Source organism: Lutjanus erythropterus, chromosome 8 (assembly GCF_056507025.1).
Source record: "Lutjanus erythropterus isolate fLutEry1 chromosome 8, fLutEry1.hap2, whole genome shotgun sequence".
In the NCBI taxonomy this organism is placed as follows: domain Eukaryota; kingdom Metazoa; phylum Chordata; class Actinopteri; order Lutjaniformes; family Lutjanidae; genus Lutjanus; species Lutjanus erythropterus.
This window is the reverse complement of record NC_139324.1, coordinates 28,022,328-28,040,459: the sequence shown is the minus strand read 5'-3', so window position 1 is coordinate 28,040,459 and position 18,132 is coordinate 28,022,328. Positions and strand designations below refer to the sequence as shown.

At 37.5% G+C, this 18,132-nt stretch overlaps 1 protein-coding gene across 1 annotated transcript; it reads left to right on the top strand.

The window, feature by feature from the left end:
- The first annotated feature begins 7,088 nt into the window (after nucleotides 1-7,088).
- Nucleotides 7,089-17,229, top strand: LOC146322985 (Golgi reassembly-stacking protein 2-like). The gene is made up of 10 exons (XM_084725161.1): nucleotides 7,089-7,373; nucleotides 9,555-9,635; nucleotides 9,730-9,933; nucleotides 10,061-10,147; nucleotides 11,401-11,531; nucleotides 13,050-13,182; nucleotides 13,293-13,425; nucleotides 13,669-13,752; nucleotides 15,135-15,251; nucleotides 16,687-17,229. Exons 1-10 carry the CDS (start codon nucleotides 7,311-7,313, stop codon nucleotides 16,908-16,910), a joined length of 1,257 nt encoding a protein of 418 aa, XP_084581287.1. The 5' UTR covers nucleotides 7,089-7,310; the 3' UTR covers nucleotides 16,911-17,229.
- The last annotated feature ends 903 nt before the right edge of the window (nucleotides 17,230-18,132 follow it).

Here is an 18,132-nt window from a genome sequence, read left to right as displayed (position 1 = left end):
CAGGGTGTCGAATACAGATGCTTTCGGTTGGTTAAGTGTCCCGAACACTGGGCTTGTTACTTTAGTTTTAATGTAATTTGAGAGGAATTATTGAATGTTTTTATTGTGCGTCATTGCACGCTGCTTTCCCAACATCAGGACCGATATCAGCCTAAGTGGATGGGACAATAACACGTACAAACGATGATTCCTTGGTGTGTCCATCAGTGTATATCACTCCTGACTGACTGGACAACAAAAACTAAATGAAAAGATGAAAAAGAGGTAACGACAAAAAACAGTGCAAAAGACTTAACAAGACGAACGACAACATAAAAGACATTACGAGACAAATAAGATGTAATAAAATGAAAAAAAAAAAAAATACGTTAAAGATATTACAAGACAGAAAAAAAACAACATAAAAGACATTACAAGACCTAAAAGAAGTAACAAGATGGACAACAGTGTAAAAGATGTATCATGACGAAAAGCAACGTGAAAGACATGAAAAACAAAAAAGACATAACAAGACAAACAATAACATAAAAGACAAATCAAGAAAAAAATGACGTGAAAGACATTACAAAACAAAAAAGACATAACAAGACAAACAACAATGTAAAAGATGTAACCAGATGAAAAACAAAGACATTACAAGACAAAAAAGATGTGAGTCCTTTGACTTGAAATGATGAGTTGAATCCTGTACAGAGTTTAAATCAACTCAAATCAAATTTCTGAAGACACGTGATCAGCAGACTTCTCAGCATGCATTGTTTGTGAAAATCTGTCCTTATTTTTTATAGTTATTTGATGAAAACTTTCTGCTTGTCTCTAATGCACTTTATGATAAGTATTAGAGCCATCTCAAGCAATTAAAGTAGTTTTGGCAGCACCTAGTGGTGGTTTTTGGTGCTTAACCAAGAGCACAGCGTCATGTGACCTCACAGCCACAGGAACCACTAAATGAAGGCAGGTGTGGTCTAATCAATGACTGACACCACATGGATACAGTCTTCAGATGTCAGGGTTTTGGGTTATTTTTTTTGTTTGGTGAATTACTTTATCACCCACCAAGTTTTTTGCACAGGCCTGTTTATTTTGGGCTGATGATTGTTAAAGGTTTTTAATTAATTTACAACGCAACAGCCAGCAGCAACTGTCAATACATGACTGAACAGGCGTCAGACCACCCGGACCACTGTGGATCATCTGACAGTAAGTAATAACCAAAAGTCTGTGCACTGAAAGTTATTGAATTCAGTTGTTTGTAATGTTTGTGTGACTGAAGAGTTGTTGGTTCAGCTTAATATCTTAAGCCTTGTCTCTTTCCACTGACACTTACATTTGTCCAAAGTACGGCAGCTGTGAGGAGAGGGAGTTTGCCTCTCTATACATTGTTTTTTTTAGGAAAATCCTGCTTAGTATACCTTTAACAACACAAGCAGCATTTTGTCCTGTATAGCTGTTCAATTTAAGGGTCAATAATGATGTGTTCTCATGCTTTAAAAAGGTGTTTATGTGCCTCCAAAATCTGTCCATTTTGGTCTGAAATTCAAGCCAAATAGCAGGCGTGCTTGACATTAAAAAACAGTGATAAAAGAATCAATTGCAACACCTTAAGGCCTCTGACTTCTAAAGTAATTATAATGGGTTGCACTTATCTAAATAGCCTCCTCTTATTGACTGCGTGTCCACGGCTTGATTAATCTTGGCAGAAAGTACATTTTAAGCAAGAGATTAATAGTCCAGAGACTGTAACTTGCCTGTCTTCATGGCTGGGGAGTGTAAACCTAATGTGGCGCTTGTTAAAGTTGAAAGGCTGCTAGTAAATGTCTCTGTTGGACATCTTCTAAAGGAATAAGCATGAGCCCAGGAGCAATTATGTTGCAGCTAACCAAGTCTGTGTGTGGTGATTGCTATCACGCATGCTAAATGAACAAAACAACCTCGAGCACGTGGCAGTAATCTGGTGCTCTATAGACTCTCAAGTATGGTCTGCTGTTTTCTGCTGGATGACTAACATGACAGTTTTTTTCTTCTCTGACTACAAACTACACTCTTATGAATAAGGGTTCCAAAATGGTTCTTCCTGAAGGGTTTAGGTTCTACCCAGAACCATGTCTTTTTTTTTTTTTTTTTTTTTTTTGCTTTTTAAAATAACAAGGGTTTGTCAAGGGTTCTTTGTAAGACCAAGGGTTCCGTTAAGAACCATTTTCATCCAAAGAACACTTTCTGGAAGACAGACTTCTTTAAAGATTGTTGAAAACCTTGAATAAGTCTTTTGACAAAGGTTCTTTGTACCATAATAAAAAGGTTCTTGGTAGAGCCCCCTTATTGGGTTCTACATAAAACCCTTGGAACGTAAAAGGGTTCTTAGTAGAACACCCTGCATGGGTTCTGGATAAAAACCATGGAATATTTAAAGGGTCTTGTAGAACATCCGGAGTGGGTTCTAGATAAAAACCCTTGGAATATAAAATGGTACTTGGCAGAACCCTCTGGGCAAGTGCTGGATAAAAAAAAAACTTGGTATATAAAAAAGTTCTAATATAGTTGTAGTATTGTTAAGTTCTATAGTATAGTTCTAGTATGAGTTCTAGGTAAAACCCCTGGAATAAAAAAAAGGTTCTCAGTAGATCCCCCTGGTTGGCTTCAAGATAAAACCCTTGGCATATAAAAAAGTTCTTGCAGAACCCCATGGGTGGGTTCTAGCTAAAACTATTGAAATATAAAAGGGTTCTTGGTAGATCCTTCGAGTGGCTTCGAAGATAAAACCCTTGGAATTTTAATGGTTCTTGTAGAACCGTTAAAAGTTTTAGATAACACCATTGAAATATATTGTAAAATCTTTAAATTCCCCTGAGAATGTTTTGGATAAAACCCTTGAAATATAAAAAAGGTTCTCATAGAATATTCTGCTTGGGTTCCAGATAAAACCCTTGAAAAATAAAAAAGGTTTGTGGTAGACTCCCCTGGCTGGGTTCTAGATAAAACCATTGGAATATAAAAAGGTACTAGGAAGAAGCCCCTGGATGGGTTCTTGTGAGCACCTTTGAACCATTGTACCAAAAAAGTTTTCTCATGGGGGGTTCTATGTATAACCCTTTGTGTTGGGTTCCAGATGGAACCTTTAGAAAAAGTTCTAGAAACCAAAAAGGCTTCTGTTCTGGGGACAAGCCAAAGAACCCTTTATGGTTCTAGTTAGTTTGTTCATTTGTCAGTGTGTGACAGGACAGGAAACCTTGTGTTTGATGTCGGCGAAATTAAAATGATCAATAACAACAATAGTGACGCGATAACCGCTTGTACAGCTGTTTGGTTCTGCTGCTCTGTCATCTTAACGCCGGCTTCACTAATTCATTTAGCATTTTATCTCTGCGTCCCAGCACCACACAGGACGTTATGTCAGCACAGAGCGTGTATTTATCAGAGAACCCTTTCATCCTGCGAGAAATGACCTCTCACAGACACGACATTAAGCAACTAACCCTGACAGTAACAGCTTATGATGTCTGTCGCTGAGACTTTGCTTACTGTGTGGAAACGCAGCGCACGTGCGGGACCCGCTGGTATTCATCAAATCATGGACATTTTAATTTCTGACCGCTTCTTTGTTAATGTCTTCCTCGTCTCCTGCTCAGACCTGGTATCTGTGGCGCAAAACGCCTGAAATAGAGTCCAGTGCTTTGCAGCTTTAGTTGTAAATTCCTCGGAGGACTGAAGACGTATAAATCTGAGGGAGCGATCCACAGCAGTGATCGCAGAGTTTTAAGGCGTCAGCAAGCTTCTGCTGAAATACAGAGTTTATTTATCTGCTTCTTCGAGGAGCAAGTGTCACCATGTAACGTATATTTCTCACTGATGGTAAATAATGGCTATGAAAATCTGTTACAGTACAGAACGATGAGTGACTCAAGTTTTTATGATAATGATAATGATAATAGGGAGGCAACTAATGATTGTTTTTTATTATTGATTAATCTGCTTATTATTTTCTTGACAACTCATTCTATATAAAACATTAGAATACAGAGGGAAATGCCCATCTTCATTCCAGTGATGGAAAAAAAGTACTGTTACATTGCTAAAATATTACTCAATTACAAGTAAAAGTACAAAATATTTGTTGCAAAACCTACTCAGAGTAATAGTCACTGTTAACTGTTGATGTCACAGACACCTCTCTGAATTAGGGTGCGTTTTCCTGAATGAAAACACTAACAGTTGATTAATCGTTAATAATTTATAAGTTGCAAAACACATTTTTCCCCTCATTTTCAACAAATGGCTCCGTCAGACAAAACAATATCAAATAAGGTGCAAATTACCGCCATGTTTATTGATTAAATATCAATGAGTACATTTTTAATTGGTTAAATTCTTAACAGGAATTAAATGTTAATGATTAACATCCTTACTCCAAATATGTGCTGCTGCAAGTGTTTTGTTTTGTTTTTCTTCCACATGTCCTGTTTTCATTGGCCTGTTTGTGATCAGATCACCTGATTGGCTACTAAAATGCAGATCAAAGGTTTAAATAAAAGAATATTAATTGAAATTGTATTCAGTGCTCAACTATGGTTTTAAAAAGTAACTAAGTAGATTACATCTTGTAATGCATACTTAAGTGCGAATAAAAGTGCATACTTGAAAATCTACTCATAAAAGTACAAGTACACCTAAAAACTATGTACTTGTAGTAATTTGAGTATTTGTAATTAGTTACTTCTAACCCTGCTTAATTCCCATCAAAGGTTTAGTATTTTTATAAAGATGACATAAATTATCATCACATTAGTTGACAATTTTCTAATCAATTAATCAACTTATCGCTTCAGTTCTATTTACATGATATACTGTATATGTGTGTGTATGTGTGTGTGTGTGTGTGTGTGTGTGTGTGTGTGTGTGTGTGTGTGTGTTTTAATAGTTTTTTTTTATTTATCACTCACTGTTTTTCAGCCTCTACTTTTGATCCTCATGCTGCTGTAACAAATGAATTTCCCCGATGTGGGATCAATGAAGTTTATTTTATTTTATCTTTATCTTGAGCTCCTCACAGCAGCTCATGTTTCTAGTGTCTCGTGAAGCTGAAACATAAATATGTGTCGCTGCATCAGTGTCTCCAGAGATGTTGTTGCAATTTTGTGGTGAATTATTGAGGTTTTAGTGTTGATGCAGGAACTTCGATACTGCTTGTCTGTCATGATCCAAGTCTCATAAAGCCCCGACATGCTGTTTGCACGCCGTCGCACCACACACACCCAGTTCAGACAGTGTGCACGTGCAAGTGAATGTGAATGTGGCTCCAAGCTAAGGATCTACTGTGAAGATTCAGGCTAAAAACATGGTGTAGATAACATTTTAGTCAATGTGGCATGTGGCAAATTTGTGGAAAATTTCCTTTCCTGTGAAACTCCAGCAGTGTTTTGCAGACTAAAAAACTAAACCTGACCTTCTATTGGCATGAGGGTGAATACATAATGACTGAATTTTCATTTTTGGGTGAACTATCCCTTTAAGAAATGTGTAATTTTGAAAAGTCATATCAATGTGGTGACTTTTAGACATATTTAGATAATAGTCACATGAATAGGAATTGCCTTTTTTACCTGTCACTGTTTGCACATTTTAAACAGAAGACAAAGGGTAAAATAATAATACTCATTATTCTAAAGTGATAATATGAATCACAGTGTTGGTTCAGGCTGCAATATCAAGAATAAAATCTACTTGTCAGGATATGTCACACCAGTGCCTGATCTCCTCTCTTGAAATTAGCATTTTAAGCCTGAAGCAGCAGCCTGCAGACAGATGAAATCAAGGTGAGCTAATAGACTGACAGGATAACTGATGATTGATGAGGAGAATCACAATGCTGAGCTGGTTTATTTCAAATTATTTGATAAGAGCCGCTGCACTACAGAGATATTCAGCTACATATACATTAATCTACTCCTTGAGCCCATGATCTTTATAGCACTGATGTCCCTTACTATCACATTTTGATCCAAGAGACAATTTTGTTCTCTCACGTCTTCCCTGGCTCCCGTTCCTGCTCTGACGTGATTACATGATCCAATCAAAAGCAGGTGGGATCTGAATAATAAAACTTTGGTTATCTGAGATTGCTCTGCTATGTTAATGGTTACAGATGGTGACAGGATGTTACTGGCTGAGAGGCTCGTTCCTCATCTTCCAGAAAGTTTAAGAGAAGGTGTCGTTTTTCTACATCAGCAAAACTGAAGTAGTTATTATGAAGAATACCACATTATGAATTATTGATGCATTTTGACATTTCAGTGTTTTATCCGGTGCTAAGTCAAACTGTATATTGAGTATTATCATCATCATCATCATCATGTTTTGAATAAGCTGTTATCTTCAAAGTAATGATGCCTATAAAAAACAATCAATTAGAAGGAAAAAGTAAAATGTTTTCTGCAAAAATTTACTCCTGGCGAAGTTTCCATTGCACACGGCAGATCAGAGGCCACCAGGTTTTCTGCAAGATTTTTTTACGGTAAATTTGTTAAAGACACATTTCTTTAAGAATATGCAACATTTGAACACAATATAGCCTGAAATAATTATGGTCCAACCCTAGATTTTGACATAAGCCCACAATCAGGCCAATTTCTAATTAAAATTGTATTTTTTTTTTCAACAGTAGAAAGTAATTAAGTGCATTATATATATATATACATACACATACATATATTTGATGCTGCAACACTACCCAATGTTGTGGGACTAATAAATGAATATCTTATGTAAATAATCTAATGATATAATATATAATAGTATACCAGTGACAGGGGACATTTTTATGCATTGATTACTTTTAATTTTAATACTTTATGTACATTTTCCTGATTATACTTACATACTTTTACTTAAGTATCCCTTTTAATGCATGACTTTTGATTCTAATGGAGTACAGTATGGTATTTGTGCCCAACTTTTACTTAATTAGGGGATCTGAATACTTTTTCTATCACTGGTATTTTGAGGAATTTCCATGCAAATATCCAATATGAAATGCAAGCAGATATGAAGTGCACTTGGGGCATTTGGGGAGCCTGAAGCAGCCTTACAATTTGCAAAATCCTTTCTAATTTATAAACCTGGGTGATGATCAACGTGCTTTAAAGCAGGTGAGCCTTGCAGCAGACATCTGTGTAGTCATCAGAGGGTTACACCTCCGCGGAAGTGCGCGGAAACAGGAACCGCAGGAAAACACAGCACTGATGGTCGGCTGGAGAATCACCTGCTAACCAAAAAAAAGACAGCTAGCCCACCCTGACCGACACATTCAGGGAGACATGGGAGGGTCTCAGAGCGTCGAGATACCGGGTGGAGGAACTGAAGGCTACCACGTCCTCAGAGTAAGAGCAGTTTTCATGCGTGAGCCGGAGAGACGCAGCGTTTTTACTGTGAAGTCTGTCTGTGAGAAAGAGGCACAGACCTGCTGTTAGCTGCAGCTAGCTAACGTTTCACTCACCAAGTTCTGCAGCTAAATACTGACACTTATATTCATTGAATGACAGTTATTTGATTGCGTTTTTGTATGGTGTTGCTAAGCTGTATGAATTACACGACTTGACATGGCTGAATAATATTCAATCGCGCGCTGTCATTGACGCTATCAGGTGAGTTGTCTGTTGTCGGAGCTGTCAGTGAACGCCTCTCCCAGGATATGAATTAGTGTCCACACTAGAATAACCGGTGTGGTTAGTAACGTGTTCCTAGTGAAGATCCGCGTGTAATCTTTATTTTTAAATAACACGGACCCCAGGAACAGAAGCTAAGCAATGAATAAATGTCACCTTTTTCACCCCTTTGCCATGTGGCTAAAGGATAATGTCCAGTGAGCAGGTCATTATTGTGAAATAAAACCTGACAGGATGATGCAAGATGGTCTTAAATCATCCTGAAGGAGTTTATTTCACAATAATGGAAAAAAAAAGTAAGTAATGTGAAACAAAATATTAATTTTAAAATGATTTTATGGCTTTGTTTTGCATTTGTGACCTTCTCACTGTGCACTGTGATTATGAACCAAAAAAAATTAACAATTTAACACAAAATATTAATTTTAAAATGATTTGAGAGATTTAACAATGACCTTTTTGTTCCTCCAGAGTCTGTGTGCTCAGAACTGTGTCCATAGCAACGGTCTGTTCTTCATAGCAACAGTTTATTTATTATTAGTTATAAAGAAATAACAGACCTTTGAATGTTGGAATTGACCAATCGGAGTTAAGCATTTTAAAAAGCCATGCAATGATGTCATAGTTGATTATTTTGGCTGTATGTGAAAGATTACTTTCCTCATAGGTTAAAGCAGTGAGACTCAACTTACAGCTCTGAGGCCAAGACAGGCTCTTTTTCTGAAAGTCTGTACTTAAAGGAATAGTTCACCCAAAAATGTACTCACCCTCATGCAGATTGAAGGTTTTAGTTTTTTAGTTCACCGGAAAACAGCGTTGCAGAATCTCCCAAACAATTTAAATGAAGGGTGACCAGTTTTCAAACGGAAAACCAACCAAACAAAACACAGAATGGCTTCATACTGCTCATCTGGTGTAATCCAGGTCTCCTAAAGCCCCGACATGCTGTTAGGGCTGGGCAACAAATCGATATTATATGGTATCATGATATAAGAGTAGATGTTGCTATGAATTTTGGGTATTGTTATATTGTGATATGACTGTAAGACTGATAAGACTGTATTACAGTAAAGTGGTGAAATTGTCTGAACTTACCAGACTGTTGTATTATTTGACTACCCAATTAATCATTATATCAACATCACTGCTGTTTATTTATAAAAAAAAAAAATCTGATTGTGTTAATATTTTGTGAATGTCACCAATAGTTATCCCTACAATATTTTGGTGATATCAATATTGATGTATTTGGTAAAAATGGTAACAGTACACTTTGTCATGATACAGTATTTTGTTCTGTAAATTCAATCAATAATGGTTTAAAATAACCATAATTTACCATAGTTCATCTCTTTTGATTGTTTTCTTCTTTTTTTTGAATTTCTATACAAACAAAAAATGCCTCACATTTTAGCTGAGGCATTTCACTCGAGTTAAAAATAAAAAACACACAGTAGTAGTAGTAGTAGTAGTAGTAGTAATGAAGATCAGAAAAATCATTCAAGTGTTACAGTTTCTCTGTATTTACAATTTCAGAAGGATGACCAATACTTAATTTATTGAGCTGAAATTGAAACAGATTCATAAAGTGCTCATCAATTAAAGATAAAATTAAAAGATACTTATCACTGGAAAATGATGGCTGAAATATAGGCCTAAACAAAAAGAAATATGAAATTGGTCTGAAGCATGCATGAGCTGCGTACATTCACATTGCACCTTCTTTTCTAAATATGTTTTTTTTTTTCAGCTATAGTTTATAAATGTGGCCCCTGGTGACTGTTGAGGCTTGTGGATGCATGTTGCAACAGAAATTGAGATTCGTTTGGCCAGGTGATGTTTTTCCCGTCTTTTACTGTCTGTTGTCTTATCTTTTTGATGCTGTATTTTTTACAGGTGCAGGAGAATTCCCCCGGTCACCGTGCAGGACTGGAGCCCTTCTTTGATTTCATCATATCCATTTGTGACACAAGACTGGTAAGTTTACTAGAATGTCAATAATAAAACTTGCTGCAGCCTTTGGATCTACTTTAGTTAGTCTCAGTGATTTTAACGTTTTGACCCCTGATAGAACAGGGACAATGACACCCTAAAAGAGATACTGAAGATGAACGTGGAGAGGCCCGTCAAGATGCTGTTGTACAGCAGCAAAAGTCTGGCAGTGAGGGAGACAACCGTCATACCCAGCAACATGTGGGGCGGCCAGGGGCTTCTGGGGGTCAGCATTCGCTTCTGCAGCTTCGAAGGAGCCAATGAAAATGTCTGGCACGTCTTGGTGAGTGTGTTTTGGATGTTTAATCAGCTCCGCTCAAAAGTAACAGCGCAAGACGTGTAAAATAATAAGCTTGTTTAAGAGGTTAATGCTCTCACCTGATGTGTTTATACATGTTGTGTGAGTCCAGGAGGTGGAGCCAAACTCTCCTGCAGCTGTGGCTGGTTTGAGGGCCCACGCTGACTACATCATAGGAGCCGACACCGTCATGAACGAGGTATTTGCTTTGCAGTAATGCTGACTGGGGGTGTAGTATGGTGTACTTATTCATAGTCGGTGTATTACAGTACATGGCTGTCGATATGCCCGCAGTTTGGAGAAGCAGCAGGAGAACCATATAGGAAGCTAAGCAATGACCTCCTGTGGACAGGGTCAGCAGAAAAATGAATTTTAGTTTTTTAATTGCATTACTTTTGTAATAAATCTCTATCTGACAAATTGACAATTTGTCAGTCTGTCCTAGAATTCTACTGTGAAACATAATTTTGGTTGTTTTAGCAAAATTAACATCTGAATTAGGGCTGCAACTAATGATTATTTTCATTATTGATTAATCTGTTGGTTATTTTCTCGATTAATTCATTAGTTGTTGTTACTGTCACAGAGGAGAAAAAGAAACCAGAAAATGTTCACAGTTAAGAAGCTGAAATCAGAGAATTTAGACATTTTTTTCAGAATTTGGACAGGACTCAAACCAATTAATTGATTAATTGAATAATAGAATAATTAATAGTTGGTGATTAATTTAATAGTCAAATACTAAATGATTCACTGTTGTAGCTCCAATCTGATTTAATGTGATGAAGGCTAATCATTTTGAGAATACACTATATATATAAATTTAAAGGCCTGATTTAAGGTACTGGAAAACCCTTAAAATGCACCTTGAAAATGCCTGAAAAAGTGAATTTGAATTTGACGAGGGAAAAGGTGTCAGAACCCTGACAGTAGTTTAACCTTGAAGAAAATGGGAGTTGTTAATCTACCGCTGTCTCGATCAGTTAGTTTGTTTGTGTTATTGTGTCACTTCTGTGTTTTAAAAGGACATTTGAGTTTCACTGAAGTCCCACAAAAACAGAAACAAACAAACAGATCGAGGCAGCTGTGCACCAAGAACTCTGGTGGTCTGCAAGGTCCAATTATTGTTTTTGCCAGGGGAGTCTGGTTGCTATGGAGAGAGCGATATTTGTCTTTCACAACAGCTGTTTCCCGTCAGAAAAAGCTATTTGACTGCATGGTAAAGCGTTAAAAATATTCAAAATATAGCACACAACTAAACTGACATAGATTTTGTTTTTAGGCGAGTCCACAGCAGCACATTGCTTAGCTTCTCACACTGGTATTTTTACTGCTTTTCCAAACTGGCTGTGTGCCAAACTTACCTCATACAACCCCGCTTCAGATAATTTGAACTATCCCTTTAAAGATGTCGACAAGTTGACTTGCTGTGTGTCTCTGCTCTTTGAACAGAGTGAAGATCTTTTCTCCATTGTCGAAACCTATGAAGGGAAGGAGCTGAAGCTTTATGTTTACAACACAGATACAGACAACTGCCGCGAGGTGGTCATCACTCCAAACTGTGACTGGGGAGGAGAGGGCAGGTATGACATCATCACCATGAATTTTGGTATGACCTGGTTTTCGATTAGTTAGAAAACTGTATAGTCTGTTCTGGGACACACAGTCCAATTAAACCACAATGTCCACATACAAATCTGGCCCTCAACCTTTTCTGTGTGACTAATCCACACCTCCTTAACATAATCTTTAAATGTAAAAACAACAAGAAAACGTAATTTAACAATAAATGCCCCTTGATTTTAATTAATAATTGATAAAATTGTCAGATGTTGGTCAGGACCATTGGCTGTAAAATAAAGATGGACGACTTCTCTCCACTTCCTCCAACTGTACAAAATTAGAAGCCAAAATATCCCCGATACGAGCGCTGCCATCTTGCGCTGGTGACATCATATGGAGCCACAGTCTGAACAGTAGCGATCAGAGTTGGAGCTGCGGTATCGAGTTCCCGCCCACACAGCCGACTGACTCAACCGTGAGCAGAGCTCAGCTGTCAATCAGGGTGTGAAACCCGCTTTTTATAGCACCAAAATAAAAAAAAATGACCACTTTAACAAACATCAGCTTGATAAGAACTACCTAAAATGACAGAAACAGTCTTTGGGAAAATTTTGTTTAACGTGGACTTTGATCTCCCATCAGCTGACATTGAGGAGGCATTAGAGATGATCTTACTTTTGGGGACCTCGCATTAGGGATTTTTCTGACTGATATTGCAGCTGTGATATGATTTGCAGTATTAGAGGTGAAAAAAAATTATTATCTTATTTTGAAAAACATGTTAAAATGACTGTGGTGACTTTTTTTTTTTTTTGCAGGAATCTATACGAAATGATTTTTTTAAAGAGGTGGTTCACCCAAAAATGAAAATTTAATAAGTAACATTAGTCATTACAGTTTATAACATAAGGTATGATTTTAACCAGAGAACCAACATACGTGACACAAAATGGTGACAACAAATCCACGCTTCAGTGCCTGGATTCCAGTTGTTTCTGTGAATTGCAGCGATCCATTTGCTTCTTTTCTTTTTGCTCTGATTTCTTCTTGAATCTATTTGCAGTCAATCACACAACAGCTCTTTCTCATTGTAGATGTGTGTTTTGTGTTTTCATGGCTTTCAAACTGAACTCAGTCGTCTTTTTTTCCACTCAGTAGGTGTAACCACAGCGACTCCAGCTAATCACAAGCAAACCTTCTATTGACATAAATTTATATTCATTTATTTAAAAAATGAAAACCTCAAAATAGAAAATAGAGACAGTCATTTTGTTTTATTTTGCTGGATTTATACAAACTAGCCTCGTTTTTCCAGTTTCAGTGAGTAAATGTTAAATGGAAACTTGCTGTTGAGTCCAGCTGTGTAATGACAACAACAACAGCATTTTGTGTAAAACAGTCGCTGACTGGACAGGTTTTTAAATTGTTGCCTGCTGTCGCAGCTATCACACCACATGATTTCCTACAGCAGATTTTATTTTGAAGTCATGTAATCTTTTTTTGAACATTTTCCCTCACGGTGTTTACTGTCTCTTCAGTCTAGGATGTGGCATCGGTTACGGCTACCTGCACAGGATACCTACACTGCCGTTTGCTGAGGGCAAGAAGAGCCGTTTCTCTGCACAGACTGCCAGTGAAGCAGCTCCTCCACCTAAAGACGGCTTCACAGAGGTAAGTTGGCACGTAAAATAAAGTCATCTAGACCCAAAACATTATTTTGAAGTCGTCTTGGTTCCAGATCTTGGGAGTGTTTATTGAGACGAGGTCATTTTGGTTATCAGGTCCATCTCTCTGCTGTCATTCCAACCGTTCCAGTTGCTGTGTCGTCTTCTGCATCAACTGGATTAGAGCCGTCTCTCGCTGCTTTATCAGTCAGCTCTAACCCGACTGCTGTTGTTAGCAATCTGCAGACAGGTACATTATCATCTCTGACTCTTAAAAACATCCTGTTCCCATCCTGAGTTGATGTGAGGTTGGCAAAGATATAAAATCTGTAGATGATGCGATATACAGAAGATTGTATTTTCCCATTAGACATCAATATGTTGCATGAAGAACTAAAAAAAAAAGTACAACAGTACATTTAAATACCTCTGCTCATGGTTGTTCTGTTAATTTACAACATATCAATAACAGTTCTGTTAAAAATTCTTCCAGGAGTTCCTACTGTCCCACTGACCAGTGAAGTCCCCTCCTCACACAGCGTCCCCCTGTCTGTCAATCCTGCTGCTACACTACCAGGTTAGTACACATAATTTTGGGAGGTGTGGTGCCAAAACCAGGGGGCTGTACTACAAAGCAAGCTCAACATTGTCAGGCTTTCTTTGCGTTAGCTGGTTTTACAAAACATACAACCCCTGTTAAAGCTATCAGGTATCACCACAATGGTTATCAGCATTCTTTAGCTGCGTTTGCACCCAGAGTAGTTGGAATTTATAATCCCAGGAACTAAAAGGTTCCTTTAGTCAAATCACACTGAGCTCAAAACAAACTGTTTTCAGCTGCTGATTTTTAAAAACGGTGGCTGAAATAAAATGCCGCGAGCACTCGGCCAAGCAGAAACGTTCAGTGCTGCGAGCCCCGCCTCCATACTTCCTGTACCTGTACTTTTGGAAAAAAGTAATCCCCGAGCAGGGACTACCAGGGGGTAAAATAATGTCCCCACAACTTAATTTAGACCCTGATCGCTGCAGAGGAAATGTACCAAGTTCCTCCAAAGATTCACAGCTTTTTTTAACCCAGGTTTCTGTCATCAGGCTCTGTGCGTGTTCCCAGAAAAGGGGGCGTTTAGTGCATCATTTGACTTTTCTTCCACATAAAATGGGCTGATCACATGCCACCTACTTCAGTCAAGAGGAGTAGGTTGTTATAAGAGAGAGCTGTGAGTATCAAATGCTTTTTTCTAAATGGCAAAAAGCAACACTGTTGCTGCAAATAAGAGGAATGCTGGCAGAAAATTACTAATTGTGTAAATTTGTAAGCTAATATATTTATGGTACCACTTAATGCACTCTCGATGCCTGCTGTTACAGCTGCACATTAGAACTCTTAAACTTAGATTTGAAATAGCATATTTATACATTATACTCAAAAAGTGCATTTAGGACACCGTCCCAAAATGAAGGGCATGTGGAAGCCACGTCAGCTTTTGGCCAAATCAAAGTTAGAAAACTGATCCGTCTGTTGGTATCTATCACACAGAATATTCAATCAAAATTATTTTAATGTTTTCTATTAGCTGTAACACCAGCAGTGTAAAATGGACTTGGCAGAAAATCAGGACCAAGCATTAAAATAAATACGCATTTTCTACATCACTAACTGTTCCCATGGTGACATCATTTTACTAATAATATAAAACATCGTCCCTCATCTGAGAATTTATCTCTCTCATAAAGAGCACAGTCAGGAAAGAAATTAGAAATTATTAATTAAACTATGAACTTAACGTCCTCCGGAGCAGGTTATGTGCGCAGCATTGGTTACCATGGTGATATAGCCAGTTTAAAAACCAGGTTAATCTCGCTTCGTAGTACACCCCTCTGCTGCTCTGAAAGCCTAACTGATGTGACACTCACCTGCAAACTTGGCAGCGTCTAATCTATGTGACGTTTGTTGCACAGGTTTGACGTCCTTACCTGGATTTCTTCCACCTTTTCCTAATTTACCAAATCTAAATATCACCTTGCCAGACATGAGCAAAGTGCTGCCACCTGGAGCTGCTGGATTACAGCCTGCAGGTATGGTTTTGTTCTCTGGAGTGTGCTTGAGTTAGTAGTAAATCATCTTCATGGATAAAGAGCCGTTCACACCAAGAACTACAACTTTAACTCAAGTGGATGTCTGGACTCCACCACATACTTGCGTCAGACCAATTTTAACTATAAACATACCATTTTAAAAACTGAAGTTCTTCTTGTAAACGGCCTTTTCGTCTGCTGTTATTCTGTAATTTTCCTTTTTGTCCACAAATCCCATTAAATCTATTTAAAATACACCAGTGTGTAGCACAGGGTGACATTTCATGGAGATGTAGATGAGCACTACAGATTAATTTGATTTAATCTCATACACACCACTGTGCTGCTGTAAATACTGAGGAATTTAAAATCTGCTTTTTACAACAGTTCAATCCACCATTTGCTCTTGTTTGAGTAACATTTGATAAAAAACTACAGTACCCAGCTGTTACAGACAATGTTGTTTAAATTAAATATTCCTTCAAGGTATAACTTTATATGGAACAAATGGATTCACAGTCAGGTGTTTCAGACAGGCTGGGAAAGTTTAGGGGTGTCACGATTCTCAAAACGATCTGATTTGATTTTTGACTTTAAGATCACGATTCGTTTTTTTTTTTTTCTCAGCACTGACAGCTGTACCATATCAAGTCTTTCTTTGTTAAGAGCAACAGATCATTGTTCTTATGCAATGACAGCTCTTATTTACATTTACAAATTCTTCTTAAATTAAAAAGAGAAGCTTCATGGTATCATTTGTGATGTAACCGCCTTATCTTTTTTGGGACAAAACTAAGGAGATGTGGTAAAAATTTAAATAATGTCTTGAAAATGCAGTAAAAGTAACTCATTTCACCACCACTTTGATTTAGAATTGAAATCATCACACCTATGATGCGTAGTTGGTTTTTGGTTTTCTGTGGGAATTTTTTATTACAGTAATATAAATACAGATTATCTCCAGCTCCTCACTAGGCTTGTAGAAACAAATGTATAAATTAAAGGTGAGACAATTTCAAAATTAAATCAAATTGAGCAAAATCAAAGGCAAAATTGCAATTCTGACAGATTTTTCTTTTTCTCTCCACCCCTGCCTGTAGCTTACCGGCGGTAATATCACACCTGCTAACATACAAATGCTTTTTAAGGAAGAATTTGAAAATGTAAATGACAGTCGTCAGGGCATAAAAACAATAATCAAAACTTGACAGTGTAACAGCAGGGTACATATCAGTGCTAAAAAAAAAGGAAAGGAAAAATCTTGTAGCGCTCAAGAGATTGAAGCAATGAGGAAAAAAAGGAATTTTAAATATATTTTTTTTTCCCACCACATCTGAACAAAGAAAAGTCAGCAAAATGACACAATGTCTTACTCTACTTTGGGTAATGACTTACATTAGTAGGTAACAGTTTTTGTTTGTGTTGTGCTCCACAGGTCTGCCACCTCTCAACCTGCCGGGTGCGTTTCCCGCTGCAACTCTGCCCCCGTCTGACTTTGTTCTTCCCCCAATCACTGGTAACGCAGCTCCTGCTGTCACACATCACACGTTTCCCTCCTCCACTATCCAGATGAACAGTACGCTGACTAACAGCCCCATCCCGCCATCAGTGACCACCTGTGAATCAATAAATATCACAATGACTGCAGACTCATCTTAGCAGAGAACACTGTTTAAAGGTCGTCAGCTCGCTCTTATGTCTTAACAAAATATAGCCAGTCTATTAGCTGCACCAGTCAAACTGCTCCTACACACCGTTCAGACTGATGTACGAATCTCGAGGATACTGAACTACATGCAGCAAGTTTTTCCCGTGAAACTGAGTCCAGCAGCAGCCGTTTGTTTGTTGAGAACAGGAAAATTAAGACAATAATTTAAACCTTCCAGAATTCAAATATACACATAGCACAACGACATTTCTTAAATAGTTCACAACTCAATCATAGTAATTGGTGTTTTAACAGAAACTCTGGGGGTTTCTTATAGTTGGCTCAAAAAATTGTCAAATATGTGGGAAAGGGGTTACTTTTAAGTGTACAAGTCAGTATGTTTGTATCTTTCTTTAGTGGCCAAACTACTACAGAGCCCCTGAAGGGTCATGGTGGGGATTTTAACTGAACTTCTTTTACATTTCCTTGCAGTATTTTCTGCATTCCTCGGAGCCATAGAACAGTTAGTGTGTTTGTCTACTCCAGTTCACTTATAATTTACTCTCGGTTTAGGGAAATATTCTGCAGACGCTGCAAAATTAGAGATGATTTGACCCTCAGGTTGGCTTCATGTGGTGATACTTTCATGCAACTAGTCGCAGGTTGCAAAGTGCATGAAACAGTTTCCGTCCAACTTGACAGTTACATAAGGAAATGCAAAAATAACCAAAGTCAGTGCTCATGTTCTAATTTCTTTTCAGTGTAGTCTGTGAGAGAGGTTAGGTTAACTAATTATCTTTACTGCAGTAATTTTCTAAATTAACTGATTAGTTGTTTAGTCCATAAAATGTCACAAACTATTGATTACAGTTTCCAAAATACTAAGGTGATGTCTTCAAATGTCTGTTTATTCAATTTGCTGTCAGAGGGAATTAGAAAATATTTATATTTAAGAAGCTGAAATCAGAATTTGGATATATTTTGTGGGGAAAAAAACAAAACAATTAATCAATTAATCTAATTGTTGCAGCTCTAAGGGACATAGTTCCCATTTAAGAAATCAGAATATTGATGTTTTTCATGAGAAAAAACACTCAACTGATTATGAAAAACAGTTAGTGATTAATTTAATAGTTGACAACTAATCAGTCAATCTATTGGATTCTTTTTGGGAAAAGTAGCATGATCAATCAACAAACGAATTAGCGATTAACAGTCAACAACTAACTGATT